Source organism: Neopsephotus bourkii, unplaced genomic scaffold (assembly GCF_033783945.1).
Source record: "Neopsephotus bourkii isolate Nb327-2 ecotype Australia unplaced genomic scaffold, CSIRO-AGI_Nbou_v1 NB_234, whole genome shotgun sequence".
Lineage (NCBI taxonomy): Eukaryota > Metazoa > Chordata > Aves > Psittaciformes > Psittacidae > Neopsephotus > Neopsephotus bourkii.
The window spans coordinates 18,253,411-18,269,441 of NW_026900744.1; the positions used below are offsets into that span (position 1 = coordinate 18,253,411).

The window sequence follows — 16,031 nt, forward strand, 5'->3', positions numbered from 1 at the left end:
GTGAACCAAACATCTTCCCCACTTTCGGAAAGCAAGAGCAAAATAATGGAGGTGGTTTTGATGCAACATACAGCTAACAGATGTCTTGTGAATGGTTTCTAAGGAAAATATAACCCAACTACGATGTCAAAAAGAAAAATTTACACTATCAAAACATCCTTCTTTATATGTAAAGGAAAAAGAAGCCATGAGGACAGCTCTCATTCTTCGGAAGCTTTTAAACTTTACAAACACAGCAGGTAGGTCAAATTAAGAGGACAAGTATCAAAAGATACAACAACATTATGCAAGGCAACTTTTACTAACATTGTTTACCCCAGAATTTTTGTATGGACAGATGATTCATTTCCTACATAACAAATCCAACACTTTCTCTGAGCAACATAAAATTATCTTCCTCTGTTTCTGTCATTATGGCCATTTTTGAGAGCACTGTTTTTCTCAGAGCACATAACTACCCTGAAGTGGGAAGAATTTTAGAACCCCAAATGGTGAGTCTACCTCCTGACACTGCAGAGAGTTTCTGTTCCTGCAATACAGTAGTTCTTGTTCTTTCAGTCACAGCTATAAGCAATATGGAACATCTATGCAGACAATTTCTTAAATGTTTACTGATGGCATTATGATACAGAACGGGAACAGATTCCTAAAAAAATTCTCTTCTTAAATCACTCATACAGAAAGAAGAGTGGTTTACTTATAGGTAAAAAAGGCATTAGCATTCTTTCTTAAAATAAATAACAAAGTAAGAAATACTCAGCTTTGTGAGGCTTTGTTTGGGGCTTTTTTGTTGCCCTCTTTTTTAATTTTTTTGGGTTGTTTTTGTTGGGGTTTTTTGGGGGGGTGGGTTTTTTTCTTAGGAAAAAGCAGAAAAAATGAGGCATACAGAGAGCAGAAACTGTTGAAAAAACTAACTTAATAAAAAAACCCAAACAAACACCTGAACAACAAGCTGACATGCTTATTATAATCACAGTGAGTGGATAGAAAGCTAAATGTCAAGCATTACTACAAGATATAGGTCAACAATTTCTATTGTTAATGCCATTCAGCAGGTACCCATGGCAGGAGGTAAAATCACCTAATAACAACTTCAGTTGCCTAAAATAAGTCAAACTGTTTCATCCTTTCCCTATTTTGTCAGTGAACAAAACTGCTGCTCAGAATTCATTTTAACCACAGGAAGGAAAAAAAACAAAAGAAAACAAAATAAAAAAGAAAAAAAAAAAGGAAAAAAATCCATCCTTACCATTGTGATGAGAACTCTGTATTTATCCAGCATTGCCTGATTGTCATGGCATCCTGCCAGCAACTGCCAAACCTCTGCCCTTAGTGCTTCTGGAACACCACTTTTCACCAGAGTAGACAACCCGTTTGGTCTCACAACAAGATTATTGTGCCTGAGAAACAAACAATCATTTGAATATTATACTTACTTGAATAGAAATCAAAATAAAAATCTTTAAAAGTCTTTAACTTCCCAACATTATTCTGAAAAGTAGAGTTAACTACTGGAAACATAAACGTTTCTTCCACTGGTTACACTAAGTAGTATTTGTCAGATGGAAAGCAAAAATTCTGCAAAGATTTACAATAAGAACCAGTGGCAAAATATAGTTATATACAAATTCTCCAGGTGTAGAGAAATTAATGAAAATTAAAACAACAATCAGTTGCAGAAATTTAACTGAACTGACTAATGAAGAACAACTGGAATTGAAAGTGGAAACCATGCACCTGTGCAGACAATTCAATTTAAATATTTGTTCAACATATACATTTAGCTTAGGTTAAAAAAAGGAAATTAAAAATAACCTAGGCTACATAGAGAAGTAAATTTTGGAAAACAAACAAAAGTCAGTTTCAGAAGTACTAACATGAAAACTGAAGTTCTAGTTTTAGACTTCATGCCAAGAGTATTTTGCAAGTGCCACAAAGCCATAACACTTGCACATAACTTGGTAAAATCCCACCATTCCAAATAAATCTGCCTATTAGTCTGAGCTGGTGATTTACTATCTTGTGTGTTTGTACACACACCAAGAAATGAAGGAAGACAACTGCAGGATGACTGGTGTTTTAATTTTCAACACTGTGCAATTAATCCTACAAAAGGTGGTACACTGAATTATGAAAAGGCCATAATCAGACAGACTGAATACTAAAGATGTGTTTTTCAAAAAATAATCCAGTCACTAAACCCATGCATTTATGATAAAAATCACTGCACATGAACCATATTGCTGAGCTTTCAGTCACAGATGTTTAAAATCCTGTCTGAGTTAATAGTGTTTACTGATCTAGATTAAACCTTGCTTTGACTTACGGTAATTTTCATAGCAATGCAGCAGGAAGCCTGTGTGAATTAACTCTTTATTCTTTCCAATGTAGGAAGTGCTTTGATCTGTTATTGTTTTGACCGTTATTATGTTCTCCACTTGTAGGAGAATAGTGAGAGCAGCAGTTTAGCCAAATGCTAGCAAGCTGCAATTAAATTAAATAACCTACAATTTCATCCTCCATTTTAAGGGAAGGTTTACAGTACTCATTCTTTGAAACGGGCCATCATGGTGTAAACAGTTCACCACTACTGTTTAAAAGGTGCCCTAAAGAAATTTCTTCTTCCTATGCTCCAAGGAGTATATGCCCATTTTTCCAAATGACTTGAGAATTCTAAGAAAGAGTATGATTACGTAATGGCCTTATTCTTTTAAGCACTAAATTATTTTAAATTTTACATGTGTACTGCAATACAAGTCATTTCAAACTTTACCATTCAGTTAGCCAAATTAAAAGCCAATTAGTCCCTTTTCTCTTTCTCAGTACATACTGCAGCAAAATCACATTAGACTAAGGCCTTGTGATGTGAAAAAGCTAGAAATAAAAAATATTCCTGGAAATATTAAAAGAACTAGATAAGTGGTTACAAAGTTTTGAAAAGTACTATCAGGAATAAATTAAAAAAAAAAACAACCCCCCCACAAAAAAAAAAATCACCGCATCACAAATTTAAAGCTCAAGATGTGTGAAAATGAAGCATCCATAGCTCACTTCAGATTAGTTTGGGTACTAATTGGAGGTGGGCCACTAGGATGATCAGAGCACCTGTCCTATGAAGACAGGTTGAGAGAGTTGGGCTTGTTCAGCCAGAAGAGAAGGCTCACAGGAGACCTTACAACAGCCTTTCAGTACCTAGAGGAGCTCTACAAGAAAGCTAGAGAGGGATTTTTTACAAGGGCAAGTAGTGACAGGACAAGGGGGAATGGATTTAAACTGAAATAGGGAAGGTTTAGATTAGATTATTAGGAAGAAATTCTTCACTATGAGGGTGGTGAGGCACAGAACAGGTTGCCCAGAGAACTTGTGGCTGCCCCATCCCTGGTAGCATTGAAGGCCAGGTTGGACAGGGCTTTGAGCGACCTGGTCTAGCGTAAGGTGTCCCTGCCCATGGCAAAAGGGGTTGGAACTGTATGATCTTTAAGGCCCCTTCCAACCCAAACTTCCTACGATATGTGTTGTATGAAAAACACAGGTGTCCTTCACTGAGGACTCTGTAAGCATATAAAATACAATGAACAGCTGAAAAGGAACATTCCCACAGAAACGTGACAGGGAATTTTTCAGCAACGTGAAGAAAACAATACAAATGGCTTATGGCAACAGCTAACAGAGATACAAACGCCAAGCTGTAATGCCATCCTTACTAGCGAACGTACAACTGAGAATTAAACATGCTATGGTATACCAGATTTCACTGGATTTGTTAAATACTGAAATAGTTTTATGATAGAGGTAATCCTTTAGCAACATTAATCCATGCAGTAAAGCACAACTTTGTAATTTTAAGAGACAACTTCTCAGTTTCTCAATGTCTGTTTGAGAAACAGCTTGATCATTAATAGTCCTTGCTCTGTATTCTGCTATAATGAACAAATACGCATTTATCCCTCCTTTGTGTAGAGGCCCAGGCACTTTACATTTCTAGACACTTTCTGACATCTGTTTGGACAGACCATAAGAGAAACAAGCATAAAAAAAAAAAAAAGCTTGTCTTATCCTAGTCTTATCCTTTAGCATGTTTGGTTTTTTTTAGGGGAAAAGAAATGGGTCATTCATGAATGCTGACATCTTTTAATTTGCTACAAAGTGCTGTAGTTCTCCTGCACAAAATGCAAAGACAATTTTAAAACACCAAAGAGCAAGGATATAAAGCAGCAATGCATAGACTATGTTCCAACTTAACAAGTAACCAAATATTTGTAATCGAAGACTGCTACTGACTGTTACTACTGCTAAAAAAAAAAAAACACAACAAACAAAAAAGCCAAAACTAACATAAAATCCAAAAACACACGGAAAAAACAAACAATTAACAACCCCACCACCTACACATCAGAAATAGTTCCATGCTGAGCTAAACTAGCTTGCAAGAGCAACTTCCATGCTGGGGATGTTGCAAATAGTAAAATAATTTAAAAGTTATTCCATTACTTCACACCTGCTCATTGACTCTTTAGTAAATTATATTATTCTTATTGCTGTTTATATGTTTGAAGGAGACTCTTGGAGCAATGTTTCTGCTGAGTCAGGCCATTAGGTTAGAGTGACATTTTAATGGAATTACAAGAAGCAATTAAGGTGCAAGAAATTTTTCATCTAACAGACAGTTTTCCAAGTGGAAATTTAACAAAAGTAAATAAACAAAAATTAATAGGTGCACAGATATTCCACTAGCATATGGTGCAATTTTCAACACAAAAGATTTTACTTCAATCTATTTTTAGCTTTCAAATTGTTAACATTTATCATATGTTACTGTTTCCAAGTTTTGCTCTTAAAATAGAACATCATGCTATTCAAGAATTCAAGTATTTTATACACTTGAATTTAACTCCAAAGTTAATATTGCTTGAGACACACCTGAAGAAAATGTTTGCTACTGCTAGTCTTTAAGCTGTCTGGGATTTCTCATTTCTCATCCAATTTTTAACTGATTTAAAGTAAGATGTTTTAACTACTAAATGATTCTCCAAGTTAAATGCATATGTTAGGACTTCAAAATAGTTTACTCCAAAAGTCTTAAATCTTTTGTCTCACTGAACAGTATACAACAGTAACTTGAAGAAATAGTTGGTCAGGTGAAACTTGAGAGGATGAGCTGTGGGCAGCTTATTACTTCAGCATGCTTACCCACAGAAGTCCAGGTATTTGGCACAGGCAAAAACTAAAAATAATCAACCGACAGCTGAATTAAATAAATAAATAAAAATCAGAAAGTAGCATTTTCCAATGCAAATGCAACGCAGATTGAAATAAACCTGCCAAAATCATTGCTGGCTTTGAGGTGTAAGATAAAAAATTATAAACAATTTCTAAACTCTCTCTTGGGATGTCCTTTAGAACAGGCTTTGGAAAGTTCTAAACAGCTCCAGAGCAGATCTGTTTACAGCCTTTTTGGGTGAGGAAAACATACTTTATAGGGATCAACTGACTCCCACACTTTTCCTCTCTGTGTATTTGTACGATCATTTCATTAAATATTTGTGCTTCCCAAAGAGATCTTTATTGGGTGACAAAATAGTTTAAAACAAGCAGGAGGAAGGGTTTCATTAAGCTCAATAAAATCCTGTGATGTCTCATTTACTAACCTCTGAGTAAGATCTCAATTGAAGTTGAGGTCAGCAGTAACAGGCTGTGTTTCTCCAAAGCTACAAAGTGACCAAGTAAAGGGGGGAACTGACCAAATAAATCCTTAAAATGTTTTTCAGCTCTCTTTTTGAAGTCAGGAAACGAAAATTTTGCCAATTCCAGATTAAGGGACTCCGATTATTTTTGTCTCAGGCAGCAGAAGCTATTACTTACAAAGGAAAAACCAAGTAAGTGGTTCTGGCATTTGCTAATAGCGTAAGGTCTCTTAGAGATAGCAAATACACAGACTTTTTCCTATCTTGGCAAAGCATATGCTGTTACTGAAGCACTTTATTAAAACGATAAAAATAAGACTGCTGAGAACATACTCTAGGGTTACAAATAGCCTCCATTTTACTCTCCAAGAGTAACAGTTTCAGTGAGGATCACAGTCTTTCTAGAACTCCTTTTCAACTGCCTACATATACCCCATTAAAAAAATAAATAAATTAGTGTTCATAAAAAAATCATTCAATTAAACATACATGAGCAAGCACAAATGGCTTACAGAGGGCAGATTAGAGTTGTTCTGTCTTTTCCACTCTAGCACTAAGAAACACTGACTTTTGACGACAGCTTAACATCCAGCCCGAAGGTGCCCAGAAAGTTTTGCATTTGAAGACACACCTGCATCCTCAAACACTGAATGAAACAAGACTTTTGCAGACACTGTGGGAGAAATTCATCAAATAACTGAAAAGTTAAAATAAGAGGATTTACCACTCACTTTTAAAGTGACAATTCGAAGTTTCATATTTTAATTTTTAAACTATGTAAGCTGAAGAATTTCAAACCTCCTGCTAAGAGCATATAGTCTCATAAAGCAAAAAAAGGTTAGTATTTAGAGTCTAAATTTAAGAAATAAAGCATTACCATCTCCCCAGTAATTCTCCCCAGGAATACAAAATCTTCTCAGGACAATCCTTTGACACATCACCAGTGCCACTGGAGAGTTCATTATCACTCTCTGCAAAAGAAAAATAAAAGGAAAAAGAAACAGAAAAAAAAAATAAAACCTAAAGCATGCACAGATTTACCAAAGAGAACAGATATTAAAGATGCATACATACAGGTCTCAGACAAATTCTTCTCATATATCAGTTTTAAAAACATCAAATGACATGGAAAATATTAGTAGAATCAAAAAGAAGGTTTAGCAGACTTGACAAAACAAGCGTATTGATAAAGTTACCATAAAGTTTAAATGAACAAGACTCGAGAATAGTTGACAGCTTCCATTTGAAGTACAGCACATAATGCTGCTTTATTATACTGCATCCCTTAGCTGTCACTCTGCTCCCATGTGATACTCTGATATCAAGAAGCCTACTCAGAGCCACAAAATAATATTGTTAATGAAACCAATTCACGGATAAGCAGCAAAAAACAACACTAACTTTTAAGGTTATATTGCATGTAGCAGAAAAGAATGTTTCAAATGGAAATCTCAAAAGTATTACTAATAAAACACTTACAAAGGGATACAGGTCATTATATGGCTAATACACAAAGCCAGAAGAGTATGTGAGCCTGGGACAGTGTGCTCACCTACCTATCCAATTTTCAAGTGTCTTACGGGTCTACGCAGCTGTCCACAGTAAGTTGACCAGTCTTAACTCTTCCGAGCAACTCATAGAATCATAGAATCATAGACAAGTTAGGGTTGGAAAGGACCTTAAGATCACGTGGTTCCAACACCCCATGCCATGGGCAGGGACACCTCACACTAAACCATGTCAACCAAGGCTCTGTCCAACCTGGCCTTGAACACTGTCAGGAATGGAGCATTCAAAACTTCCTTGGCCAACCCGTTCAGGGGCCTCATCACCCTCACAGTAAAGAACATCTTCCTTATATCTGAATAAAACTTCCCCTGGTTAAGTTTGAACCCATTACCCCTTGTCCTATCACTACAGTCCTTAATGAAGGGTCCCTCTCCAGCATCCTTGCAGGCCCCCTTCAGACACTGGAAGGGAGCTGTGAGGTCTCCATGCAGACTTCTCCAGGCTGAGTATCCCCAGCTTTCTCAGACTGTCTTCATACAGGAGATGCTCGAGTCCCCTTAGCATCCTTGTGGCCCTCAAATATCATGAAATTACAACTTTATGTATAACACATAAATAAAAAGAAAAAACAAAAAAACCAACTCAACTTTTCATTCTCATTCCAAGATAAAATTCCTCCCTACTTCTGTGAATACCCAGAGTCACATTGCTCATGAACGCAGCTTTGCAGTTATTTGGACTTTTTTCAGTTTTATCTGAATAAAATGCTGCTAAAAATTAAACATAAGTACAATTTCAACAATCCCAAATGTTGACAGGGCTCCAACTCTAAGCGTCTTTACTACACAACCTAAACACAACAAAGAGACACAGCAACAGCCCCATTATTCTCAGAAACTATGGACAGTTTGGATTTCAGAAGGTCTCCAAGGCTGCCTTCTATAAACTGAGCTGTCTCAAGAAGCTAAAACAGAACAAAAAAGGAGGACCAAAGCTACACCTGCTTCCCAAATCCCTCAGGTAATCTCTTCACACTACTCAGTCACATCTGGTTGTTGGCCTAATATCTTTAAATCCTCAGGTACGTTAAACACTTCACCTCCAACTTTATGTAGATAACAGTAGTAGTTCAAGCAGAAGAGCGTCTTCAGTACTTGAACAATTATCCTCTTAAGTCTTCACCCCCATCACTCTCACTTCAATTACACATTTCTAATTTATAGTCTCAGCAACTGTCATAAGGCATTAATAAAAATATCATCAGTGCTTGAATTTGACAATGGACTGTGAAGACAAAGATAGCATAAACTGTATTTCAAGGACAATTAACATGCTGCCCTGAGAGATGAGAGAAGCTTATCAGAAATCTCTCTGAATTTCAAATTGTACATTAGATTAGCAAAACCCTTTGAAGAGACTGAAGAATTATAGTGCCTCTCTACAAGAGCTACTGGTGAAAACAAACAAATCTTGCAGACTGAAACAAAATCTGATAAAGATGAGTAAAATCCCAAACCAGAGCAAAACGTTTATAAATGAACTTACACTGAATGTTTTCAGGAACAAAGCACCCTAGTTGTTATCTGATCCAAACCTGAGTTTGCCAAGGAATATTAACATCAGACAAAAGAAACAAACCCCTTATTTTCTCACGACACTGGTATTCTATGCAAAATTCTTCTAAGTTCTTAAGGAGATCAGTGTTACATAGCATATGTACTCCAGCCAAATGTATCACAAAGCTACAGTGCTTCGGCCCTGAAAATTCTTTCATCTGGAAGGCTTATCAATATTTGGAATTGTCCTGGGTTCAGCAGTAGCAGTCATTTTTCTCTTTCTTGGTAGCTGGTGCAGTGCTGTGTTTTGACTTTCGGGCTGGGAACAGAGCTGATAACGATGATGTTTTGGTTTGGCCAAGGACTTCGTGAGCCTCATGCTCTGCCAGGGAGGAGGGGAAGCCGGGAGAAAGCAGAGACAGGACACCTGACCCAGGCTAGCCAAAGAGGTATTCCATAACACAGCACATCACGCCCAGGGGGAGTAACTGGGAGTTACCCAGAAGGACACGGGGGTCTTCTGGGTCAGACTTGTTTTTTGGCAGGTGGTATTGTATTCTCTTCCCTTGTTATTTTCTCTTATTCTTGTCGTTGGTGGTAGTGGTGGTGATTTGTGTTGTACATTGGTTGCTGGCCTGTTCTTGTCCAGCAGGAAGGGGGGAATGGACGGGACGGGCGAGAGCCTCATCTGCTTCCAGCCTGGCACCACTCACTGGGAGTAAGTGCATAAGCTGGCTGGCTGGGTTTAAACCATGACAGGAATGCATTATTCAGTTATATATGAGAAAATCACAGGCCTTGATTAGAAATGCCACATGCTCCCTTTCAAAAGATGCTAACGTCAAAATTCAAAATGGAACACAGCAAAGAGAGCATAAACAGCTTTAAAAATACCTACTTTGTTTCCACTATTCTGACCTGTGTAAACACTTAGGTATAAATTGAGGAGGAGGAAAAAAAAATTATATATATATTAAAAAGTATGTGTTTATATATAACACATATATAATTTTATATATATATTTAAAAAAATGAGGCTGTGGGAGGGATATTTAACTGTACATGTTCTTCTGAGGTGCACTTACATACTTCTTTCTTTCCCCCTCCATATTTTATAGCATTTATAACCCAGCAACATTAGCTAGAGCATGATTTTATCCATACTTATCCTGCTGGAAATGCCAGAGCTTCCTCCCTCTAAATGTGCTGTGCACTTCTCCCTTCTTCCTTTACTTTCCCTGACCTCTCAAAACCTATTAAATGGACAACAAAACTCATGCATCATCAGAATGAGAGGAGGATGTGAGACATCTCAAGGAAGAAAACTTAGAGGCTGGGCTGTAAATGCGTTCACTTGGAAAATATAAGAATACTTGCAGATAAAAGTACACCACTTGGCTTATTTGTTTGCTTGGAATTGCAATGTGATTAACAAAATTCACAAAAAAGCTGTCTGGATGCCTCACAAACCAAATCCCTGAATTCAGAGTCTGTTTAAAGCAAGCCTGAAGGATTGCACTCACACAGCCAGCATCTGAACAGCAAGCATCACTCTGCATAGCATCAGCACAGAATCACATAATACTCCAGGGTGGAAGACACCTCTGGAAATCATCTAGTCCAATCTCCTACTCCAAGCAGCTCTAGTTACATCAGGTCTCAGGCACCAGTGTGGGTAATTCGATCTCAGACGGTGTTGGCTGGGATAGAGTTAACTTTCTTCAGAGTAGATAGTATGAGGCTATCTTCTGGATTTGTACTGGAAAAAGTACTGGTAACACAGGGATGTTTCAGTTACTGCTGAGGAGTGCTTAGAGTCGAGGCTTTTTCTGCTTCTTACACCACTCCAACAGTGAGTAGGCTGGGGGTGCACAGGAGTGAGGAGTGAGTGAGCACCTGCCTGGTGCTCTTCTGCTAACTGGGATTAAACCACAACAGGAGGGTACTCTTGAACATGTTCAAGAAAGGTACCCAGGTCCCTCTGAGTGGAGCCCAGCTTCTCAGCATTATCAACCACTCACCCCAATTTGCTATTATCCACAAACCTGCTAAAGGTGCTCTCAGTCCCATCACACAGGTTATTAATAAAGACATTTAACAGCACTGATCCCAGTACTGATTCCTGAAAGATACCACTACTTGCTGGCTGCCACCTGGACTCGCACCACTGTTTGATTCTTTCATCCCAGCAGTCCAGCCAACTTTCCAAGTACATTACTTTTCACTTAGCCAGTCCCTATCTCATTGATTCAATTATAAGGACTCTATGCAACACAGTGTTGGAGTCTCCGCTCAAGATATACAGCATCCACCACCCACCTCTTGTCCACAGCACTGGTCAGCTTGTCACAGAAAGCAGTGAGGCTGGTCACAATGATCTGCCCTTCATAAATCCATGCTGACCATTCCAAATGACCTTGGTTTGTCCTTCACATGTTTAGAAACTACTTTTGGGGGTATATGCTCCATAACCAGTCCCATGGACTGAGGTTAGACTGACCTGGAACCTCCTTCTGGCCCAATGACATTTGCTTTTCTCTTTCGTGCATTTGCCATTTGCACAAGTTAAATACTGAAGCCTGTACAGATATGACTCGCATTGGGGAACGATCTCTGGATGACAGATTTTGAATGCAGTCTGTTTTGTTAGTCTACCTACAGCCAAACAAATGTATAAAAAAGTGGTCTTTTTCAAAAATCTGTAGGGACATTAAAGAAGAAAACTAAAAAAAAAAAAAATGAAACTAACTGAAAAAAGGTGGACAGCATATTGGATATACTTAATTTTGTGCCTACTCCATTTAGAAACACTCATTACATAAATTATTCAGTATATGAGCAGACTATTCAGAATAGGACAGAGAAGAGTTGTATTTTAAGTGGCCCAGCGCTAACATTTATTATGTAACAATATTTTATTGACTAGCCTCAAGTATAACTTTCCTCCCTCCTTTAGAAAAGAGACTCCAACACAAAGAAGTATGCTGGTATGAAAAATCTCTTAGCACTTTAGCAGCACTTTTAGCAAAATAAGCTATGGCTCATTATTCTTGGTAACCAATATGTGGAAAATGCTTCCCCAAGTGATCCATCTTCCATGTGGCAGAGGCATCTCTTTGGATTTAGCCTGATCCAGAATAGCCTGAAAGGCAGTTTTGAGTGGAAAACAAAACTTTCAGAATTGTAACAATTACTTTTGACATGAAATGGCAGTGTAGTTATTTTGGGCCAGTGGACATGTGCTTGGGTTTTCTGTTTGGTTGGTTATTTTTATTTATTTATTTTTTTACAATGAAGTACTTGTAACTGATGAAGTATTGCAGAAGACCACCCTAACAACGGCACACATTTGAAGCACTGTAATACCACGAGACATTTTAACTATCTCCCAAGATAGAAGCAGAGTGATTAAGATAAGCCTTGTGAAACAGCTCCACCAGTTACTGAATTCTTACTTATTGAAATAGTCTTACTTTTTAACTTGACTAAAGAGAACGCAGGTCTTGACCGTACAGTCCCTTGCACATATTTGGCTAGCCTAACCCTACAAGCCTTCAGTTACTCCCCTTGAGCAGTTCATTCCAAGGACTTAATTACTCTTACTCCATGGAGTATATCTCTTAGTTAGAACCTAATTCTTTTTACCTGCAATTTACTTTTCTTCTCCCAAGCAATTTTAGCACATCCCCCTTTATAAATAAATAAGTTAATTAAAAAAACCCACACCAAGAAAAACACAAAGAAAAACCAAAACAAAACCCCCAACATCTAAAGCTTTTTCTTCTCTAAATAAACACCCCTGTTTCTGTCCTCAAAGGACATATTCTCCAGACTTCCACCATTTCTGATTTTTCCTCCAGCTGATAAGAGGTGGTGAAAGAAAATACTGAGCCATCAAGTATTTAAAACAGAAAAATTATGCACACAGTAACTCCAAATTATAAGCAAATACCACACAGTAGGGGAAAAAAAAAAAAAAGAAAAAAAAAACACCAGAAAAAAATGTAACAGAGAAACAAAATCTTGGCCTCATCTTCCCCCACATTTATTCTTACAGCACAAGGCCATCAAATACAGAACACGGAGCACGCTTAGAGGATAACAGTAGTATTCACAGCAGTCCAAGTTGTGCAAAGACTGTAACAAAATACTGTGAAAGACCGACTCACAAAAGTCAAATGGCACAGATCTTCCTTTCTCTAAGGAAGTACTTAACAGACTCTTTCAAACAAAAAGTAACCAACTAATGTTTTTTCATTTAAACAACACTCCCCTCATCCATATTTAACACCAGTTAAAAATGGATATGCAGCCACTTTTCCAATAGGTTCAGGTCTCCTTAAAGAGATCTACTAGGTTACTATACCACCAAAAATATGATAATTCCTCAGAAGTTAAACACTTCTGTCAGTTAACAAAAAAGGCAAATAAGGCAGGAAACAATACTGTTAGTTCAAACAGTTCAAGCATAAAAGTAAGTAAGTGAAGTACATCCTACAATGAGTAGAAAGCATGAATATGGCAGATAAAAATGAACAGGTGGGATTTGAGCACTGATGTGAAGAAGAGAGAAGGATTTTTAATGAGTTTAAATTAAGAAGCTCTTACACATGAAATAAAGAGTGTAGGTGGAACTGAAAAATAATATAGTTGGAGCAGCCTGAAGAAGAAGGAAATTAGGTCATGAAGATAGGTGAGAACAGAATTGGAATACTTCAAAAATGAGAAGTTTGATTTTTATGTAGGAGAAGAACAAAAATGAAGGGGGAACTGAACTTGGCAGCGTATTATCAGAGCAATGAGATACAGACATTACTGGCATGAAATCATTCCATACATACTAGATAAAAGAGGATTGTGAGAAAAGAGGAAATCACAGAGTATGAACTATAGGCTTGCCAAGAAAGAGAAGAGTGAAACAAAGCTTAAGTCATGAAATTCATTCCAGTATTAAATAAGGCAGACTTCCAGAAAGGTCCATCTTTTCAGTGGATTACAAAATATTTTGATAAACACTAAAAGATTTCAAAACTCCTTCCAAATCATATATTTATGAAATTACAATCCTCAGCATATTTTCTAATTTAGGAGGAAGAGCAATAATCAGGAGCAGAAAAATATGGACTGATGAATATGAACAACGACAACTTGCAGTGAACTTGCTCACAAGAACCTTCTGTTTATATGCAGGTTACATGATTAACTCAAAGAAAAAATAATTTGCCAGCTATTTAAGTACATATAAAGGGAGCAAAACCAAAAAAGATACCCAAATTCTTCACTAGAAGCAAACCAGTAACAGCAAAAAAATGTAATCTTATTTTTTTAATGAACTTTAAGATACATATTTTTTACTTACAATCATTCAAACAAAACCTAAATGCTGACGAATCCCAAAAATTTTATTACCTTCCAAACAGTCTGCAAATTTAACTGCATCTCTACATAACTGAAAATCTACATCTCAAAAAAACCTTAAATTTGTTAAACACTGAAAGAGGGTGGAACAGCATGTTGATTAGATTAGATGATGTCTGTGTTTCACTCACTGCATACGATAATGGTTTTCACACATCTTATAAAGAAGTCTGTGCAAAATCTCTCACAGGATCCACTCTTCTACTTTGAAACAATCCTGTTGGCTGTGTTAAATGGGTAGCCAAATCGACTTTTTTTTTAATACAAAAAAAAATCTACATTTAAAAACATATCTTAATCCTATCTATAGTTTCTACACAGGTCCTGTCATCTTAAACAGGAATCATTTAAAAAGTCAAAAAAATAAACTTTAACTGTGCATCCGAATCTGAGCAAAGAGATGATTCTGCCCTCATGTAGTGAATGTACAAGTGAGCCACCATGACATATCTAAAGGTGATGTACAAATGCTTAAAGCTAAATAAAACAGTGGAGAAAGATTATCACTTCGGTTCAGTAGTTTTGCTCCCACATAGATGACAAAGCCAACTAAATGCTGCACAGCGGAGGTATTCTTGTAAATACAAACATCTTCCACATGTACTGTGCTGTCTGAAAACTGACATCTTTGAGAAGACACAAAAAAAAATAAAATTTGAGACATCATAATTCTAAGGCAACTGAATTCTTTACTCAGTATTTGTATTTACAAATTTGTAGATTAGCATCTACTGCCATATTTGATATAATCAAATGAAAAAATCAACATTAGAAACATAAAAAAAATATGTATTTCTTAGCATTTTGCTTATGAAAAAAACTTAGAATTAAAAAAATACTAGGAAGCTAATGACCAAAACTAAAAAAAGAATCTCACTTTAATAATTATCAGTAAAAAGTTGGGGGGAACAGTTTAAGTAATGTCTTTTAATCATCTTTATATAAATTATATAAAGGTGGTAAAGTAAGATTTATTTTTTCAATTATATGAAATGTGAAATAATGTAAGCATAGTGGAGGCAGCTTGAGGTCACAAACAGTATGGCGATCATGACTGAAACCTGAGAAGATCCTCTAGCAGTAGCAAGTTCTAATTCCTTATTCAAACTACTTTAAACCACACTTTTAACACACTGTTTATAGGCGGACAAGCAAAAGACAACCACTTCTCAAAGCATTCAAAATATTCAAAATAATCTGCAATTGCGTGTAGACAAAATGCAAACACAAATTTATGTTCATCTATTACTGAAGTGTCTATTTTGAAAACTGTCTATTTTACACCATAATCTGAAGTGGTTTTATATAAATTGTAAAAAGATAATTGAAATCCAGAAACATACTTCACCTATGTACCCAAGGAACTGAAAACTCCCTTAACCTGAAAGTAATTTTTCCCATTATTCTGGAAGAATAAACCAAAGCCGTCAACAGATTTACCTGGAGTATTCATGAACCCCAGGCCACAATTATGGAATTATATTTTGCCTCGAACTTCAGAAAGTCAGTGTAAGCAATGTATTTTATTAAAGGGAAAATCCCTACCTATAATATCTACTCAGACACACCCTGCAGGAGCGTCTTGCGGACGCTGGAGAGGAAGAGGAGAATACAACAGCTCAGACTAAGTCACATTTCTTCAAGGGCCTAACCTGCAAACCTAGTTTATAAAATCAACTCCAGCAGCAATCTGGATTACAGGACAGGAAAGAATCTGATCCCCAAGCAGGTGACCTTCCCTATACTCTAGCTCCCCATAAAACTGGAACAGAAGCAAAATAAAAATTCTCCAATTTTCCATTTCATTTACAACCGTGCAATTTCATGAAATACTTCTGTAACCCACAGAAGTGCTTCCAATTCC

The 16,031-nt window shown here is 36.8% G+C and overlaps 1 protein-coding gene across 5 annotated transcripts in view; it reads right to left on the reverse strand.

Annotated features, from left to right (window-relative positions):
- RABGAP1L (RAB GTPase activating protein 1 like) overlaps positions 1–16,031 on the reverse strand; it is a 245,276-nt gene that overhangs the window by 186,603 nt on the left and 42,642 nt on the right. For 4 of the 5 annotated variants that reach the window (XM_061345653.1, XM_061345652.1, XM_061345651.1 and 1 more), the window contains 2 exons: positions 6,562–6,655; positions 1,250–1,400 (listed from right to left, as the gene is read on the reverse strand). In XM_061345653.1, the coding sequence (XP_061201637.1) occupies positions 1,250–1,400; positions 6,562–6,655 (245 nt within the window). The remainder of the gene's footprint in view (positions 1–1,249; positions 1,401–6,561; positions 6,656–16,031) is intronic. The other variant, XM_061345655.1, reaches the window with a different exon arrangement.